General features: G+C 47.8%; 1 protein-coding gene across 7 annotated transcripts in view; it reads left to right on the top strand.

Annotated features, from left to right (window-relative positions):
• The window catches only part of LOC140403376 (uncharacterized), a 207,682-nt gene that overhangs the window by 69,949 nt on the left and 117,107 nt on the right, over positions 1-20,626 (top strand). For 2 of the 7 annotated variants that reach the window (XM_072491304.1, XM_072491303.1), the window contains exons 2-3: positions 9,600-9,679; positions 17,927-17,975. In XM_072491304.1, the coding sequence (XP_072347405.1) occupies positions 17,930-17,975 (46 nt within the window). In that variant the 5' untranslated portion in view covers positions 9,600-9,679; positions 17,927-17,929. Of the gene's footprint in view, positions 1-8,758; positions 8,869-9,599; positions 9,680-11,965; positions 12,099-12,220; positions 12,345-17,926; positions 17,976-20,626 lie in introns of those variants that run through there. The other 5 variants (XM_072491302.1, XM_072491305.1, XM_072491306.1 and 2 more) reach the window with 5 other exon arrangements.

Below are 20,626 nucleotides of genomic sequence, written 5' to 3'. Positions count from 1 at the left end.
GTGTTAGATACACTGTCCTTTCCCCCTCTGGGACCGGGAGTCACAGTGTGTTAGATACACTGTCCTTTCCCTCTCTGAGACTGGGTGTCACAGTGTGTTAGATACACTGTCCTTTCCCTCTCTGGGACTGGGTGTCACAGTGTGTTAGATACACTGTCCTTTCCCTCTCTGTGACTGGGTTTCACAGTGTGTTAGATACACTGTCCTTTCCCTCTCTGGGACTGGGTGTCACAGTGAGTTAGATACACTGTCCTTTCCCTCTCTGGGACTGGGTGTCACAGTGTGTTAGATACACTGTCCTTTCCCTCTCTGGGACTGGGTGTCACAGTGAGTTAGATACACTGTCCTTTCCCTCTCTGGGACTGGGTGTCACAGTGTGTTAGATTCAGTGTGTCAGATACACTGTCCTTTCCCTCTCTGGGACTGGGAGTCACTGTGTGTTATATACACTGTCCTTTCCCTCTCTGGGACTGGGTGTCACAGTGTGTTAGATACACTGTCCTTTCCCCCTCTGGGACAAGGTGTCACAGTGTGTTAGATACACTGTCCTTTCCTTCTCTGGGACCGGGTGTCACAGTGTGTTCGATACACTGTCCTTTCCCTCTCTGGGACTGGGTGTCACAGTGTGTTAGATACACTGTCCTTTCCCTCTCTGGGACTGGGTGTCACAGTGAGTTAGATACACTGTCCTTTCCCTCTCTGGGACTGGGTGTCACAGTGTGTTAGATACACTGTCCTTTACCTCTCTGGGAATGGGTGTCACAGTGAGTTAGATACACTGTCCTTTCCCTCTCTGGGACTGGGTGTCACAGTGTGTTAGATACACTGTCCTTTCCCTCTCTGGGACTGGGTGTCACAGTGTGTTAGATACACTGTCCTTTCCCTCTCTGGGACTGGGCGTCACAGTGAGTTAGATACACTGTCCTTTCCCTCTCTGGGACTGGGTGTCACAGTGTGTCAGACAAACTGTTCTTTCCCTCTCTGGGACTGGGTGTCACAGTGAGTTAGATACACTGTCCTTTCCCCCTCTGGGACTGGGAGTCACTGTGTGTTAGATACACTGTCCTTTCCCTCTCTGGGACTGGGTGTCACAGTGTGTTAGATACACTGTGCTTTCCCCCTCTGGGACCGGGTGTCACAGTGTGTTAGATACACTGTCCTTTCCCTCTCTGGGACTGGGTGTCACAATGTGTTAGATACACTGTCCTTTCCCTCTCTGGGACTGGGTGTCACAGTGTGTTAGATACACTGTCCTTTCCCTCTCTGTGACTGGGTTTCACAGTGTGTTAGATACACTGTCCTTTCCCTCTCTGGGACTGGGTGTCACAGTGAGTTAGATACACTGTCCTTTCCCTCTCTGGGACTGGGTGTCACAGTGTGTTAGATACACTGTCCTTTCCCTCTCTGGGACTGGGTGTCACAGTGAGTTAGATACACTGTCCTTTCCCTCTCTGGGACTGGGTGTCACAGTGTGTTAGATACACTGTCCTTTCCCTCTCTGGGACTGGGTGTCACAGTGAGTTAGATACACTGTCCTTTCCCCCTCTGGGACTGGGTGTTACAGTGTGTCAGACACACTGTTCTTTCCCTCTCTGGGACTGGGTGTCACAGTGAGTTAGACACACTGTCCTTTCCCCCTCTGGGACTGGGAGTCACTGTGTGTTAGATACACTGTCCTTTCCCTCTCTGGGACTGGGTTTCACAGTGAGTTAGATACACTGTCCTTTCCCTCTCTGGGACTGGGTGTCACAGTGTGTTAGATACACTGTCCTTTCCCTCTCTGGGACTGGGTTTCACAGTGAGTTAGATACACTGTCCTTTCCCTCTCTGGGACTGGGTGTCACAGTGTGTTAGATACACTGTCCTTTCCCTCTCTGGGACTGGGTGTCACAGTGAGTTAGATACACTGTCCTTTCCCTCTCTGGGACTGGGTGTCACAGTGTGTTAGATTCAGTGTGTTAGATACACTGTCCTTTCCCTCTCTGGGACTGGGTGTCACAGTGAGTTAGATACACTGTCCTTTCCCCCTCTGGGACTGGGTGTTACAGTGTGTCAGACACACTGTTCTTTCCCTCTCTGGGACTGGGTGTCACAGTGAGTTAGATACACTGTCCTTTCCCCCTCTGGGACTGGGAGTCACTGTGTGTTAGATACACTGTCCTTTCACTCTCTGGGACTGAGTGTCACAGTGTGTTAGATACACTGTCCTTTCCCCCTCTGGGACAAGGTGTCACAGTGTGTTAGATACACTGTCCTTTCCTTCTCTGGGACCGGGTGTCACAGTGTGTTAGATACACTGTCCTTTCCCTCTCTGGGACTGGGTGTCACAGTGTGTTAGATACACTGTCCTTTCCCTCTCTGGGACTGGGTGTCACAGTGAGTTAGATACACTGTCCTTTCCCTCTCTGGGACTGGGTGTCACAGTGTGTTAGATACACTGTCCTTTACCTCTCTGGGAATGGGTGTCACAGTGAGTTAGATACACTGTCCTTTCCCTCTCTGGGACTGGGTGTCACAGTGTGTTAGATACACTGTCCTTTCCCTCTCTGGGACTGGGTGTCACAGTGTGTTAGATACACTGTCCTTTCCCTCTCTGGGACTGGGTGTCACAGTGAGTTAGATACACTGTCCTTTCCCTCTCTGGGACTGGGTGTCACAGTGTGTCAGACAAACTGTTCTTTCCCTCTCTGGGACTGGGTGTCACAGTGAGTTAGATACACTGTCCTTTCCCCCTCTGGGACTGGGAGTCACTGTGTGTTAGATACACTGTCCTTTTCCTCTCTGGGACTGGGTGTCACAGTGTGTTAGATACACTGTCCTTTCCCCCTCTGGGACCGGGTGTCACAGTGTGTTAGATACACTGTCCTTTCCCTCTCTGGGACTGGGTGTCACAGTGTGTTAGATACACTGTCCTTTCCCTCTCTGGGACTGGGTGTCACAGTGTGTTAGATACACTGTCCTTTTCCTCTCTGTGACTGGGTTTCACAGTGTGTTAGATACACTGTCCTTTCCCTCTCTGGGACTGGGTGTCACAGTGAGTTAGATACACTGTCCTTTCCCTCTCTGGGACTGGGTGTCACAGTGTGTTAGATACACTGTCCTTTCCCTCTCTGGGACTGGGTGTCACAGTGAGTTAGATACACTGTCCTTTCCCTCTCTGGGACTGGGTGTCACAGTGTGTTAGATACACTGTCCTTTCCCTCTCTGGGACTGGGTGTCACAGTGAGTTAGATACACTGTCCTTTCCCCCTCTGGGACTGGGTGTTACAGTGTGTCAGACACACTGTTCTTTCCCTCTCTGGGACTGGGTGTCACAGTGAGTTAGACACACTGTCCTTTCCCCCTCTGGGACTGGGAGTCACTGTGTGTTAGATACACTGTCCTTTCCCTCTCTGGGACTGGGTGTCACAGTGTGTTAGATACACTGTCCTTTCCCCCTCTGGGACAAGGTGTCACAGTGTGTTAGATACACTGTCCTTTCCTTCTCTGGGACCGGGTGTCACAGTGTGTTAGATACACTGTCCTTTCCCTCTCTGGGACTGGGTGTCACAGTGTGTTAGATACACTGTCCTTTCCCTCTCTGGGACTGGGTGTCACAGTGAGTTAGATACACTGTCCTTTCCCTCTCTGGGACTGGGTGTCACAGTGTGTTAGATACACTGTCCTTTACCTCTCTGGGAATGGGTGTCACAGTGAGTTAGATACACTGTCCTTTCCCTCTCTGGGACTGGGTGTCACAGTGTGTTAGATACACTGTCCTTTCCCTCTCTCGGACTGGGTGTCACAGTGTGTTAGATACACTGTCCTTTCCCTCTCTGGGACTGGGCGTCACAGTGAGTTAGATACACTGTCCTTTCCCTCTCTGGGACTGGGTGTCACAGTGTGTCAGACAAACTGTTCTTTCCCTCTCTGGGACTGGGTGTCACAGTGAGTTAGATACACTGTCCTTTCCCCCTCTGGGACTGGGAGTCACTGTGTGTTAGATACACTGTCCTTTCCCTCTCTGGGACTGGGTGTCACAGTGTGTTAGATACACTGTGCTTTCCCCCTCTGGGACCGGGTGTCACAGTGTGTTAGATACACTGTCCTTTCCCTCTCTGGGACTGGGTGTCACAGTGTGTTAGATACACTGTCCTTTCCCTCTCTGGGACTGGGTGTCACAGTGTGTTAGATACACTGTCCTTTCCCTCTCTGGGACTGGGTGTCACAGTGAGTTAGATACACTGTCCTTTCCCTCTCTGGGACTGGGTGTCACAGTGTGTTAGATACACTGTCCTTTCCCTCTCTGGGACTGGGTGTCACAGTGAGTTAGATACACTGTCCTTTCCCCCTCTGGGACTGGGTGTTACAGTGTGTCAGACACACTGTTCTTTCCCTCTCTGGGACTGGGTGTCACAGTGAGTTAGACACACTGTCCTTTCCCCCTCTGGGACTGGGAGTCACTGTGTGTTAGATACACTGTCCTTTCCCTCTCTGGGACTGGGTGTCACAGTGTGTTAGATACACTGTCCTTTCCCCCTCTGGGACAAGGTGTCACAGTGTGTTAGATACACTGTCCTTTCCTTCTCTGGGACCGGGTGTCACAGTGTGTTAGATACACTGTCCTTTCCCTCTCTGGGACTGGGTGTCACAGTGTGTTAGATACATTGTCCTTTCCCTCTCTGGGACTGGGTGTCACAGTGTGTTAGATACACTGTCCTTTCCCTCTCTGGGACTGGGTGTCACAGTGAGTTAGATACACTGTCCTTTCCCTCTCTGGGACTGGGTGTCACAGTGTGTTAGGTACACTGTCCTTTCCCTCTCTGGGACTGGGTGTCACAGTGTGTTAGATACACTGTCCTTTCCCTCTCTGTGACTGGGTTTCACAGTGTGTTAGATACACTGTCCTTTCCCTCTCTGGGACTGGGTTTCACAGTGAGTTAGATACACTGTCCTTTCCCTCTCTGGGACTGGGTGTCACAGTGTGTTAGATACACTGTCCTTTCCCTCTTTGGGACTGGGTGTCACAGTGAGTTAGATACACTGTCCTTTCCCTCTCTGGGACTGGGTGTCACAGTGTGTTAGATTCAGTGTGTTAGATACACTGTCCTTTCCCTCTCTGGGACTGGGTGTCACAGTGAGTTAGATACACTGTCCTTTCCCCCTCTGGGACTGGGTGTTACAGTGTGTCAGACACACTGTTCTTTCCCTCTCTGGGACTGGGTGTCACAGTGAGTTAGATACACTGTCCTTTCCCCCTCTGGGACTGGGAGTCACTGTGTGTTAGATACACTGTCCTTTCCCTCTCTGGGACTGGGTGTCACAGTGTGTTAGATACACTGTCCTTTCCCCCTCTGGGACAAGGTGTCACAGTGTGTTAGATACACTGTCCTTTCCTTCTCTGGGACCGGGTGTCACAGTGTGTTAGATACACTGTCCTTTCCCTCTCTGGGACTGGGTGTCACAGTGTGTTAGATACACTGTCCTTTCCCTCTCTGGGACTGGGTGTCACAGTGAGTTAGATACACTGTCCTTTCCCTCTCTGGGACTGGGTGTCACAGTGTGTTAGATACACTGTCCTTTACCTCTCTGGGAATGGGTGTCACAGTGAGTTAGATACACTGTCCTTTCCCTCTCTGGGACTGGGTGTCACAGTGTGTTAGATACACTGTCCTTTCCCTCTCTGGGACTGGGTGTCACAGTGTGTTAGATACACTGTCCTTTCCCTCTCTGGGACTGGGTGTCACAGTGAGTTAGATACACTGTCCTTTCCCTCTCTGGGACTGGGTGTCACAGTGTGTCAGACAAACTGTTCTTTCCCTCTCTGGGACTGGGTGTCACAGTGAGTTAGATACACTGTCCTTTCCCCCTCTGGGACTGGGAGTCACTGTGTGTTAGATACACTGTCCATTCCCTCTCTGGGACTGGGTGTCACAGTGTGTTAGATACACTGTCCTTTCCCCCTCTGGGACCGGGTGTCACAGTGTGTTAGATACACTGTCCTTTCCCTCTCTGGGACTGGGTGTCACAGTGTGTTAGATACACTGTCCTTTCCCTCTCTGGGACTGGGTGTCACAGTGTGTTAGATACACTGTCCTTTCCCTCTCTGTGACTGGGTTTCACAGTGTGTTAGATACACTGTCCTTTCCCTCTCTGGGACTGGGTGTCACAGTGAGTTAGATACACTGTCCTTTCCCTCTCTGGGACTGGGTGTCACAGTGTGTTAGATACACTGTCCTTTCCCTCTCTGGGACTGGGTGTCACAGTGAGTTAGATACACTGTCCTTTCCCTCTCTGGGACTGGGTGTCACAGTGTGTTAGATACACTGTCCTTTCCCTCTCTGGGACTGGGTGTCACAGTGAGTTAGATACACTGTCCTTTCCCCCTCTGGGACTGGGTGTTACAGTGTGTCAGACACACTGTTCTTTCCCTCTCTGGGACTGGGTGTCACAGTGAGTTAGACACACTGTCCTTTCCCCCTCTGGGACTGGGAGTCACTGTGTGTTAGATACACTGTCCTTTCCCTCTCTGGGACAAGGTGTCACAGTGTGTTAGATACACTGCCCTTTCCTTCTCTGGGACCGGGTGTCACAGTGTGTTAGATACACTGTCCTTTCCCTCTCTGGGACTGGGTGTCACAGTGTGTTAGATACACTGTCCTTTCCCTCTCTGGGACTGGGTGTCACAGTGAGTTAGATACACTGTCCTTTCCCTCTCTGGGACTGGGTGTCACAGTGTGTTAGATACACTGTCCTTTCCCTCTCTGGGACTGGGTGTCACAGTGAGTTAGATACACTGTCCTTTCCCTCTCTGGGACTGGGTGTCACAGTGTGTTAGGTACACTGTCCTTTCCCTCTCTGGGACTGGGTGTCACAGTGTGTTAGATACACTGTCCTTTCCCTCTCTGGGACTGGGTGTCACAGTGAGTTAGATACACTGCCCTTTCCCTCTCTGGGACTGGGTGTCACAGTGTGTCAGACACACTGTTCTTTCCCTCTCTGGGACTGGGTGTCACAGTGAGTTAGATACACTGTCCTTTCCCCCTCTGGGACTGAGAGTCACTGTGTGTTAGATACACTGTCCTTTCCCTCTCTGGGACTGGGTGTCACAGTGTGTTAGATACACTGTCCTTTCCCTCTCTGGGACTGGGTGTCACAGTGAGTTAGATACACTGTCCTTTCCCTCTCTGGGACTGGGTGTCACAGTGTGTTAGATACACTGTCCTTCCCCTCTCTGGGACTGGGTGTCACAGTGAGTTAGATACACTGTCCTTTCCCTCTCTGGGACAGGGTGTCACAGTGTGTCAGATACACTGTCTTTCCTCACAATGTTCTAGTCGGCAGCACAGCAGCGCAATGTTTAGCACTGTTGCTTCACAGGTCCAGGTTCCCGGGTTCCATTACCACTTGGAACACGGTCTGTGCGGAGTCTGCACGTTCTCCATGTGTCTGTGTGGGTTTCCTCCGGGTGCTCCGGTTTCCTGCCACAAGTCCCGAAAGACGTGCTTGTTCGGTGAATTGGACATTCTGAATTCTCCCTGAGTACCCAAACAGGCGCCGGAATGTGGCGACTAGGGGATTTTCATCGTAACTTCATTGCAGTGATAATGCAAGCCTATTTTTGGCACTAATAAAGATTATTCTTATTATATATCTCTTCTCTCTGCGAGCTCTCTTTCCTTGTTTCTGGTATACAAACATTTATTCTGTGTTCCAACTTCCTTGTGTACATTCCCCTGTGGTGATTAATGAACACATTCTGCACAATTACCACTCGTTAGTGAATAGCAGTGGGAAGAGGAACGGTCGGAATTTATCGGAACAAAACACTCCTGGTATTGAAAAGATGGACTGTCGGAAAAGGGCTATTCAGCCATGGATAACTATGGAAACCAAGGAGGGAATCAAATTGAAAGAAAATGCAAACAAAGTGGCAAAGCTTAGTGGGAACAAGAGGATTGGGAAATCTTTAAAGATCAACAAAAAGCCATGAAAAATGCTAGAAAGAAAAGGAAGTTAGAATCTGAGAGCAGACTAGCTCCGAATATAAAAACTGACAACAAAAGTTTCTCAAATATATTGAATGTAAAGATGTGAAGGTGATCATTGGTCCATTAGAGGACGAGAAGGGAGATTTAATAATGGGATAATAATGAGGAAACGGCTGCGGCATTGAACAGTGGAAGACACAAATACCATGCCAATAATTGATGGCAAGGAGGCTACAGCAGGCTAGGACTGAGAAACCATCATTATCACATAAGGTAGACAAGTCTCCTGGCCTTGATGGAATACATCCCAGGATACTAAAAGAGATGGCGGGGGAAATAGCAAATACGTTCGTGGTAATTTACCAAACTTCGCTGGACTATGAGGCGGTTCCAGGAGATTGGAAAATTAAAATGTGACGCCCCTGTTTAAAAAAGGAGGCAAACAAAAGGTGAATAACTATAGGCCAGTTAGCTTAACCTCTGGTGGGGACAATGCTTGAATCTATCATCAGGGATGAAATAGTGAGACATCCGGACAGAAATTGTCCCATTGCCCCTGGTCACTGTCTGCGTGGAGTTTGCACATTCTCCCCGTGTCTGCGGGGGTCTCACCCCCACAACCCAAAGATGTGCAGCTTGTGTAGACTTCCCACACTAAATTGCCCCTTCATTGGGAAAAAACCTAATTGGTACTCAAAATTATCTTCTTTTAAATTGTCCCTTTGGGCAGACGCAGTGTGAGATCATGAAAGGCGGGGCCTATTTAATTAATTTACAAGAACTCTTTGTGGATATTACGAGCGGGGTGGACAGTGGGGACCGGTGGATGTGATGTACCTGGATTTCCAGAAGGTATTCGACAAGCTGCTGCGTAAGATAAAGGTGCTCGGCATTACGGGTAAGTTATTAGCCCGGATAGAGGATTGGTTAACAAACAGAAAGCAAAGAGTGGGGCTAAATGGGCGTTTTTCTAATTGGCGATCAGCGGCCTCAGGGATCAGTGTTGGGACTGCAATTGTTTACAATTTACATCAATGATTTGTAATTGGGGACCAATTGTAATTTGTCAAAGTTGGCAGATGACACGAAGATGAGTGGTAGAGCAAAGTGTACAGTGGACACTGAAAGTCTGCAGAGGGATCTCGATGGTTTAAGCGAGTGGGCAAGGGTCTGGCCGATGGAATTCATTGTTGGGAAATGTGACGTCATCCATTCTGGTGGGAATAATAACCAAATGGGCTGTTATTTAAACGGTAGCGAATTGCAGCATGCTGCTGTGCAGAGGGACCTGGGTGTCCTTGTGCATGAATCGCAACAAGTTTAATACGCTGGCCTTTCCCTCTCTGGGACTAGAAGCCGAGGACACAATCTCAAACTAAAGGGACGATCCTTTAAAACAGAGATGAGGGAATTTCTTCAGCCAGAAGGTGGTGAAACTGTGGAACTCTTTGCCGCAGAAGGCTGCGGAGGTCAAATCGCTGAGTGTCTTTAAGACAGAGATAGATCGATGGGCTGAATGGCTTCCTTCTCCACTGTCGCGATCTGATGACTCTGTGGATCTCACTCACTTTGCTGTCAATTTTGTCCATTTTGTGCTTCAATAAATCTTTGCTTAATCCTTTCCTTCAGCACCCATCAGAAAGCCCCTCCCCCCAGCTCCACACCCACAGTAACCACGGAGACCCTGAAGACCAACAACGAGACCTCAGGTAAAATACAAGCAACAACATTTCCTGCTGATGAATTGGGTGGATGTATATTTTTGGAAAGGAAGAGTTTATTTTGATGATTTCTGTCATGTTTAGTTTAATTGTGTCTTCACTGGAGTCAGTGAGTGGGACTTCCCGGACATTCAAAAGAACAAAGAAAAGTACAGCACAGCAACAGGCCCTTCGGCCCTCCCAGCCTGCGCCAATCCAGATCCAGATTGCTGGACCATTGGCTTTGATTTTTATGTCATCATTGGATACAGGAATAGTGCCAGAGGACTGGAGGATAGCAAATGTGGTCCCTTTGTTCAAAAAAGGGAGCAGAGACAACCCCGGCAACTATAGACCGGTGAGCCTCACGTCTGCAGTGGGTAAAGTCTTGGAGGGGATTATAAGAGACAAGATTTATAATCATCTAGATAGGAATAATATGATCAGGGATAGTCAGCATGGCTTTGTGAAGGTAGGTCATGCCTCACAAACCTTATCGAGTTCTTTGAGAAGGTGACTGAACAGGTAGACGAGGGTAGAGCAGTTGATGTGGTGTATATGGATTTCAGCAAAGCGTTTGATAAGGTTCCCCACGGTAGGCTATTGCAGAAAATACGGAGGCTGGGGATTGAGGGTGATTTAGAGATGTGGATCAGAAATTGGCTAGCTGAAAGAAGACAGAGGGTGGTGGTTGATGGGAAATGTTCAGAATGGAGTTCTGTCACAAGTGGAGTACCACAAGGATCTGTTCTGGGGCCGTTGCTGTTTGTCATTTTTATCAATGACCTAGAGGAAGGCGCAGAAGGGTGGGTGAGTAAATTTGCAGACGATACTAAAGTCGGTGGTGTTGTCGATAGTGAGGAAGGAAGTAGCAGGTTACAGAGGGATATAGATAAGCTGCAGTGCTGGGCTGAGAGGTGGCAAATGGAGTTTAATGTAGAGAAGTGTGAGGTGATTCACTTTGGAAGGAAAAACAGGAATGTGGAATATTTGGCTAATGGAAAAGTTCTTGAAAGTGTGGATGAGCAGAGGGATCTAGGTGTCCATGTACATAGATCCCTGAAAGTTGCCACCCAGGTTGATAGGGTGGTGAAGAAGGCCTATGGAGTGTTGGCCTTTATTGGTAGAGGGATTGAGTTCCGGAGTCAGGAGGTCATGTTGCAGCTGTACAGAACTCTGGTACGGCCGCATTTGGAGTATTGCGTACAGTTCTGGTCACCGCATTATAGGAAGGACGTGGAGGCTTTGGAACGGGTGCAGAGGAGATTTACCAGGATGTTGCCTGGTATGGAGGGAAAATCTTATGAGGAAAGGCTGATGGACTTGAGGTTGTTTTCGTTAGAGAGAAGAAGGTTAAGAGGAGACTTAATAGAGGCATACAAAATGATCAGAGGGTTAGATAGGGTGGACAGTGAGAGCCTTCTCCCGCGGATGGAAATGGCTAGCACGAGGGGACATAGCCTTAAACTGAGGGGTAATAGATATAGGACAGAGGTCAGGGGTAGGTTCTTTACGCAAAGAGTAGTGAGGCCGTGGAATGCCCTACCTGCTACAGTAGTGAACTCGCCAACATTAAGGGCATTTAAAAGTTTATTGGATAAACATATGGATGATAATGGTATAGTGTAGGTTAGATGGCTTTTGTTTCGGTGCAACATCGTGGGCCGAAGGGCCTGTACTGCGCTGTATTGTTCTATGAAACCTGTCGCCTATTTTCCAAGGATCCCTCTGTTCCCCACCCGTTCATATATCTGTCTAGATGCATCTTAAATGATGCTATCGTGCCCGCCTCTACCACTGGTGTGATTGCGGTGCCACTGACTGAACCCCTGCCGTGGGGCGGAGGGTGTAAACACCGGGAAGCCCCATTGACAGCGATGGGACTGAAAGATCCTGCCGCTGTCCAATGGCCTCAGGAGCCACAAAACAGGCTGTGGGATGGCCGGGAAAATCACCCCGTGTCCCGCAGATTCTCTGTCAGGTTTCCACAGTTGCACAGATCACCAGACATTTATCAGGGCTGGGTTATCCCCCAATCCACATCAACTCACAAACAACAGGGGACAATTCCAAAAAGGTTTTGATTGGTGGTTGGAATGTGTGTGGGTTGGTGGTTTAACTGGGCGTGGATTCTGGTGTCAAATGGTGATTCACATTTCGGAATCCAGGACTGTGAGTGACAGGGGCTGGATTACATTACCCAATGCAGAGCACATGCCACAGGACACAGTCACATTTCCCCCTCCAGCCAGACTATTGGGTAAGCTTTGTTCTCCAGGGAGCAAATCAGAATTCTGGTCCAGTCTGTTTCCCGTATGAGTAGACAGAGGCTGCCATGAATAGCATTCAACACTGAGCAACAGGCAAGCTTACAGAACCTCCTCCAGCTCACACGGGAACACCTCCTGAGGCTCCGGTAAGCAGTCAGGTATGAATTAGTATTTAGACTGTGCTGAGAGGTGTATCACTGTTTTAAACATGGGCTCAGGTCTGTGTATGTTCTCCAGTCCCAATACAGAGCTGCTGAATGACCTGAGTCATTGAGGAGACTGGAGATGGATCTGGATGATGAATACAGCAAGTCACAAACAAACGTGGTTTAACCATGGATGGTGGTGGGGGACAGGAGGGCAGTGCGGTGCTGGATTCAAACAAGAAACATGAACATATTGCGGTTAGAGTGTAATATTTATAAAGGATATAAAATGACAGGAAGCTCAAATGTTTGTGGTAATACTTTGAGTCACAGAGACAGAGATAAACCCACTCCCAGAGAGAGACTTTACTCACAATAGATAGGTGAACTTAATAGGATTCATTTTGGGAGAAAAAATTTGAATGCGGATCACAGGGTCAACGGCAGGGTTCTGAGGAATGTGGAGGGACAGAGAGATCTTGGGGTTCATGTCCACAGATCTCTGAAGGTTGCCACTCAAGTGGATAGAGGCGTGAAGAAGGCCTATAGTGTGTTAGCGTTTATAGTGTGTTAGCATGTATTAACAGGGGGCTTGAGTTTAAGAGCCGTGAGGTTAAGCTGCAACTGTACTTGACCCTGGTGAGACCATATTTGGAGTATTGTGTGCAGTTCTGGTCACCTCATTATAGGAAGGATGTGGAAGCATTGGAAAGGGTGCAAAGGAGATTTACCAGGATGCTGCCTGATTTGCAGGATAGGTCTTATGAGGAAAGGTTGAGGGAGCTAGGGCTTTTCTCTTTGGAGCGGGGGAGGATGAGAGGCAACTTAATTGATGTTTATAAGATAATGAGGGGGATAAATAGAGTGGACGTTCAGAGACTATTTCTTTGGGTGGATGTAGCTGTTACAAGGGGGCATAACTATAAGATTCCGGATGGGAGATATAGGAGGGATGTCCGAGGTAGGTTCTTTACTCAGAGAGTGGTTAGGGTGTGGAATGAACTGCCTGCTGTGATAGTGGAGTCGGGCACTTTAGGAACTTTCAAGCGGTTATTGGATAGGCACATGGAGCACACCAGAATGACAGGGAGTGGGATAGCTTGATCTTGGTTTCGGACAATGCTCGGCACAACATCGAGGGCTGAAGGGCCTGTTCTGTGCTGTACTGTTCTATGTTCCATGTCTACAAACCCACTCCCAGAGAGATAAACTCATTGTTTACTATCCTACTATTAGGATCTGATTAGGTTCTCGAGGGTTACAAGCAGCCAGGAAGGAACTCAAAAATGGACTGAGGAGAGCTAGAAGGGGGCATGAAAAGCCCTGGCGGGAAGGGTTAGGGAAACCCCAAGGCATTCTACACTTATGTGAGAAATAAGAGGGTGATCAGAGTGAGAGTAGGGCCGATCAGGGATAGTGGAGGGAACTTGTGCCGAGAGTCTGAAGAGATGGGGGAGGCCCTCAATGAATATTTTGCTTCAGTATTCAATAGAGAGAGGGACCTTGTTGCCCATGAGAACAGTGTGAACCAGGTTAATAGACTCAAACAGGTTGATATTAAGAAGGAGGATGTGCTGGAAATTTTGAAAAGCATCAGGATAGGTAAATCCCCTGGGCCTGACGGGATATCCCCAAGGTTACTACGGGAAGCGAGGGAGGAGATTGCTGCGCCGTTAGCGATGATCTTTGCGTCCTCACTCTCACTGGAGTAGGACCGGATGATTGGAGGGAGGCGAATGTTTTTCCCCTATTCAAGAAAGGGAATAGGGAAATCCCTGGGTATTACAGACCAGTCAGTCTGTGGTGAGCAAAATTTAGGAAAGGATTCTTATAGATAGGATTTATGATTATTAGAAAAACATAGTTTGATTAAAGATAGTCAGCATGGCTTTGTGAGGGGCAGGTCATGCCTCACAAGCCTCATTGAATTCTTTGAGGATGTGACGAGACACATTGATGAAGGTCGGGCAGTGGATGTGGTGTATATGGATTTCAGTAAGGCATTTGATAAGGTTCCCCATGGTAGGCTCATTCAGAAAGTTAGGGGGCATGGGATACAGGGAAATTTGGTTGTCTGGATACAGAATTGGCTGGCCCAAAGAAGACAGGGAGTGGTAGTGGATGGAAAGTATTCCGCCTGGAGGTCGGTGACCAGTGGTGTCCCGCAAGGATCGGTCTGGGACCTCAACTCTTTGTGGTTTTTAAAAATGACTTGGATGAGGAAGTGGAAGGGGGCTGAGTAAGTTTGCCGATGACACAAAGGTTGGGGGAGTTGTAGATAGTGTTGAGGGTTGTTACAGGTTACAACAGGACATTGACAGGATGCAGAGCTGGGCTGAGAAGTAGCAGATTGAGTTCAACCTTGATAAATGTGAAGTGATTCATTTTGGAAGGTCGAATTTGAATGCTGAATACAGGGTTAAAGGCAGGATTCTTGGAAGTGTGGAGGAACAGAGGGATCTTGGGGTCCACGTACATCGATCCCTCAAAGTTGCCACCCAGGTTGATAGGGTTGTTAAGAAGGCGTATGGTGTGTTGGCCTTTATTAACAGGGGGATTGAGTAGAGCCGCGAGGTTTTGCTGCAGCTTTATAAAACCCTGCTTAGACCACACTTGGAATATTGTGTCCAGTTCTGGTCACCTCATTATAGGAAGGATGTGGATGCTTTGGAGGGTACAGAGGGGATTTCTCAAGATGCTGCCTGGACTGGAGGACATGTCTTATGAAGAGAGGTTGAGGGAGCTAGGGCTTTTCCCACTGGAGCGAAGAAGACAGAGAAGTGTACAAGGTGATGAGAGACATGGATCGAGTGGATAGCCAGAGACTTTTCCCCAGGGTGGAAATGGCTGTCACGAGGGGACATAATTTGAAGGTGATTGGAGGAAGGTACAGGAGAGATGTCAGAGGTTCTTTACACAGAGAGTGGTGGGTGTGAGGAATGCACTGCCAGCAGAGGTGGTGGAGTCAGAGTCATTCGGGACATTGAAGCGACTCTTGGACAGGCACATGGACAGCAGTAAATTGAAGGGGTGGAGGTTAGGTTGATCTTGGATTAGGATAAATGGTCAGCACAACATGGTGGGCTGAAGGGCCTGTACTGTGCTGGACTGTTCTATGTTCTATCAAAGAGAGACTTCACTCACTATAGATAGACAAACTCAATATTCACTATCCCACACCCAGAGAGAGAATTCACTCACTATAGATAGACAAACTCAATATTCACTATCCCACACCCAGAGAGACTTCACTCACTATAGATAGACAAACTCAATATTCACTATCCCACACCCAGAGAGACTTCACTCACTATAGATAGACAAACTCAATGTTTACTATCCCACACCCAGAGAGAGACTTCACTCACTATAGATAGACAAACTCAATGTTTACTATCCCACTCCCAGAGAGACTTCACTCACTATAGATAGACAAACTCAATGTTTACTATCCCACTCCCAGAGAGACTTCACTCACTATAGATAGACAAACTCAATGTTTACTATCCCACTCCCAGAGAGACTTCACTCACTATAGATAGATAAACTCAATGTTTACTATCCCACTCCCAGAGAGACTTCACTCACTATAGATAGATAAACTCAATGTTTACTATCCCACTCCCAGAGAGACTTCACTCACTATAGATAGATAAACTCAATGTTTACTATCCCACTCCCAGAGAGACTTCACTCACTATAGATAGACAAACTCAATGTTTACTATCCCACTCCCAGAGAGACTTCACTCACTATAGATAGATAAACTCAATGTTTACTATCCCACTCCCAGAGAGACTTCACTCACTATAGATAGATAAACTCAATGTTTACTATCCCACTCCCAGAGAGACTTCACTCACCATAGATAGATAAACTCAATGTTTACTATCCCACTCCCAGAGAGACTTCACTCACTACAGATAGATAAACTCAATGTTTACTGTCCCACTCCCAGAGAGAGTCTTCACTCACTGCAAATAGATAAACTCAATGTTTACTGTCCCACTCCCAGAGAGAGACTTCACTCACTAAAGATCGATAACCTCAATGTTTACTATCCCACTCCCAGAGAGACTTCACTCACTATAGATAGACAAACTCAATGTTTACTATCCCACACCCAGAGAGACTTCACTCACTATAGATAGACAAACTCAATGTTTACTATCCCACTCCCAGAGAGACTTCACTCACTATAGATAGATAAACTCAATGTTTACTATCCCACTCCCAGAGAGACTTCACTCACTATAGATAGATAAACTCAATGTTTACTATCCCACTCCCAGAGAGTGACTTCACTCAATCTCGATGGATAAACTCAATGTTTACTGTCCCACTCCCAGAGAGACTTCACTCACTACAGATAGATAAACTCAATGTTTACTGTCCCACTCCCAGAGAGAGTCTTCACTCACTGCAAATAGATAAACTCAATGTTTACTGTCCCACTCCCAGAGAGAGACTTCACTCACTAAAGATCGATAACCTCAATGTTTACTATCCCACTCCCAGAGAGAGACTTAACTCACTATCGATAGATAAACTCAATGTTTACTATCCCACTCCCAGAGAGACTTCACTCACTTTAGATAGATAAACTCAATGTTTACTATCCCACTCCCAGAGAAACTTCACTCACTATAGATAGATAAATTCAATGTTTACTATCCCACTCCCAGAGAGAGACTTCACTCACTAGACATAGATAAACCCAATGTTTACTATCCCACTCCCAGACATAGTCTTCACTCACTATCGATAGATAAACTCAATGTTTACTATCCCACTCCCAGAGAGACTTCACTCACTTTAGATAGATAAACTCAATGTTTACTATCCCACTCCCAGAGAAACTTCACTCACTATAGATAGATAAATTCAATGTTTACTATCCCACTCCCAGAGAGAGACTTCACTCACTATAGATAGAGAACCTCAATGTTTACTATCCCACTCCCAGAGAGAGAGGCTTCACTCACTATAGGTAGATAAACTCAATGTTTACTATCCCACTCCCAGAGAGAGACTTCACTCACTATAGATAGATAAACTCAATGTTTACTATCCCACTCCCAGAGAGAGAGGCTTCACTCACGATAGATAGATAAACTCAATGTTTACTATCCCACTCCCAGAGAGAGAGGCTTCACTCACTATAGGTAGATAAACTCAATGTTTACTATCCCACTCCCAGAGAGAGACTTCACTCACTATAGGTAGATAACCTCAATGTTTACTATCCCACTCCCAGAGAGACTTCACTCACTATAGATAGATAAACTCAATGTTTACTATCCCACTCCCAGAGAGAGAGACTTCACTCACTATAGATAGATAAACTCAATGTTTACTATCCCACTCCCAGAGAGAGTTCAGTCACTATAGATAGATAAACTCAATGTTTACGATCCCACTCCCAGAGAGAGAGACTTCACTCACTATAGATAGAGAAACTCAATGTTTACTATCCCACTCCCAGAGAGAGACTTCACTCACTATGGGTAGATAAACTCAATGTTTACTATCCCACTCCCAGAGAGACTTCACTCACTATAGATAGATAAACTCAATGTTTACTGTCCCACTCCCAGAGAGAGAGACTTCACTCACTATAGATAGATAAACTCAATGTTTACTATCCCACTCCCAGAGAGACTTCACTCACTATAGATAGATAAACTTAATGTTTACTATCCCACTTCCAGAGAGAGACTTCACTCACTATAGATTGATAAACTTAATGTTTACTATCCCACCCACAGTTTTTAACATTCTCTCTAATTTTCCCATTGCCGGAATTCTCTCCCATACGGATTGTCTCTTTTCCTTTGCAGGATATGCCGAGTGAGATGAAGACGTTGTTGCTGATTCTGGGATGTCTGAGTGAGTAACATTCATTCAGGACGGTCGGCCATTGTACAACAAATACAATTGTCTACGTTCAGTATCTTCCCCTCAAAACCTCGAGAGGTTCTTCCTGACCAAAGAATTGGTTTGAAAGAGAGAAGTTGTTTTTTGGAGAGGTTTTATTGTAGGGTGTGTATTTAGGAGGGAGTTCGGGACGAGAGGAAGGTGGAGAGACTGAGAGCTTTCGGGAAGACTGTTCCCAGCTTGGAATGTTGGGATGAGGTTGTAGCCTCCACTGATTGGGTGACGGGGTTGTGTTGGACGCAGAGGGATGACATTTGAGGCTCAGGTCAGAGGAGATTGTGACACAATGAATGGTTTGGGAGGATTTAAATTTGAGGATGATGGGGAGAGTTTACACAATTACCTCAGTTAGAGAGTTTGCCGGGAAAGGTGACGCACTGGAGGGAGAAGGCACTGGAGGGAGAAGGCAAATAAAATAGATGAGGTTCTGGAGGGAGGTGAGGTGCTGGAGGGAGGTGAGGTGCTGGAGGGAGGTGAGGTGCTGGAGGGAGGTGAGGTGCTGGAGGGAGGTGAGGTGCTGGAGGGAGGTGAGGCAGTGGAGGGAGATGAGAAGCTGGAGCGAGGGTTTGGGTGGAGGGAGGGATTTGGAGGGAGTATTTTGGAGGGAGAGTTTGGGAGGGTTGTTTTTAGAAGAGAGGGATCGATTGGAGGGAGGATCCAAGCAGAGAGAGGGTTTTGGGAGGGGTTTGTGCCGAAGGAGGGGTTTGAGTCGAGGGAGGGGTTTGGGGAGGGAGATTTTGCGAGGGAGGGCTTGGGGAGGGGGGTTTGTGATGGAGTCTTTGGAGAGGAGGTGTTTTGGGAGGGAGGATTTAGAGGGGGGCGTTTGGGAGGGTGTTCTGAGGGAGGGTTTGAGTGGAGGGAGGCTTTGGGGAGGGTGGGTTGTGGGAGGGAGGGTATTCAGGGGGAGGGTTTGAGTGGAGGGAGGGTTTGGGGAGGGGGGGTTGTGGGAGGGGGGTTTTCAGAGGGAGGGTTTAAGTGGAGGGAGGATTTGGGGAGGGGGGGTTGTGGGAGGGAGGGTATTCAGAGGGAGGGTTTGAGTGGAAGGAGGGTTGGGGCAGAGGGAGGCAGGCAATTGGGCTCCCTGTCACGACCCCCCTGTCCTGTCCCTGACCACCCTGGGGTCTCCAATGTCCTGGGACACCGAAAGTTAGATCTGGCGAGGTCTCTCCCGCCATCGAGTGGGCGAGTGACACCCCTGTCTGTGTGGGACACGGGATCACAGCCGTGTCTGAGATCCGCTCTCACTGAGGAGAATCCCAGTGGATTTCGGAATGATGTCAGCACATCCTGATCATTAGTCAGACCAATGGGCCAGGGATTAAATCCAGGGAAAGGGAGGATGTGGATCCTACAGAGTGAAACATGGGGAATATCGGGAGATTCCAGGAGAAGTGAGGTCAACATCCTGGATAGTTTGGGGGAATCTTGGATGTGAAATTCACTGGAACAAGTTGTTGAGGTTTTCAGGCTGAAAGAATAAGTGTTTAAAAAATACAAAGGGGTCGATCCAATGGCCACGCTGTGCACGAAAATCAGCTCGCCGTGCACAGGGCGGCCGGTAAATGCCAGGAGAGCCGGGATCTACCCGGCTCCCACCGCCTCCCGACACACAAAACAACCTCACTGTGGGCGGCATCAGTATTTGGATCAGATTCCCGAGGAGTCTGAGGCTTTGGGATTCAAGCCCTTCGCCCCAGAGACATAAGAACATAAGAACTAGGAGCAGGAGTCGGCCTTCTGGCCCCTCGAGCCTGCTCCGCCATTCAGTGAGATCATGGCTGATCTTTTGTGGACTCAGCTCCACTTTCCGTCCCGAACACCATAACCCTTAATCCCTTTATTCTTCAAAAAACTATCTATATCTTAAAAACATTTAAAGAAGGAGCCTCAACTGCTTCACTGGGCAAGGAATTCCATAGATTCACAACCCTTTGGGTGAAGAAGTTCCTCCTAAACTCAGTCCTAAATCTACTTCCCCTTATTTTGAGGCTATGCCCCCTAGTTCTGCTTTCACCCGCCAGTGGAAACAACCTGCCCGCATCTATCCTATTTATTCCCTTCATAATTTGATATGTTTCTATAAGGTCCCCCCTCATCCTTCTAAATTCCAACGAGTATAGTCCCAGTCTACTCAACCTCTCCTCGTAATCCAACCCCTTCAGCTCTGGGATTAACCTGGTGAATCTCCTCTGCACACCCTCCAGCTCCAGTACGTCCTTTCTCAGGTAAGGAGTCCAAAACTGAACAGAATGCTCCAGGTGTGCCCACACCTTATACAATTGCAGCATAACCTCCTTAGTCTTAAACTCTATCCCTCTAGCAATGAAGGACAAAACTCCACTTGCCTTCTTCATCTTAATTTGCACCTGTAAACCAACTTTTTGCAACTCATGCACTAGCACACCCAGGTCTCTCTGCACAGCAGCATGCTATAATATTTTATCATTTGAATAATAATCTCTTTTGCTGTTATTCCTACCAAAATGGATAACCTCACATTTGTCAACATTGTATTCCATCTGCCAGACCCTAGCTCTTTCACTTAGCCTATCCCAATGCCTCTGCAGACTCCCAGTATCCTCTGCACTTTTTGCTTTACCGCT

This window comes from Scyliorhinus torazame, chromosome 27 (assembly GCF_047496885.1).
Source record: "Scyliorhinus torazame isolate Kashiwa2021f chromosome 27, sScyTor2.1, whole genome shotgun sequence".
NCBI lineage: Eukaryota > Metazoa > Chordata > Chondrichthyes > Carcharhiniformes > Scyliorhinidae > Scyliorhinus > Scyliorhinus torazame.
Note: the sequence above shows the minus strand (reverse complement) of the source record. Positions and strands in the feature narration are given on the sequence as shown.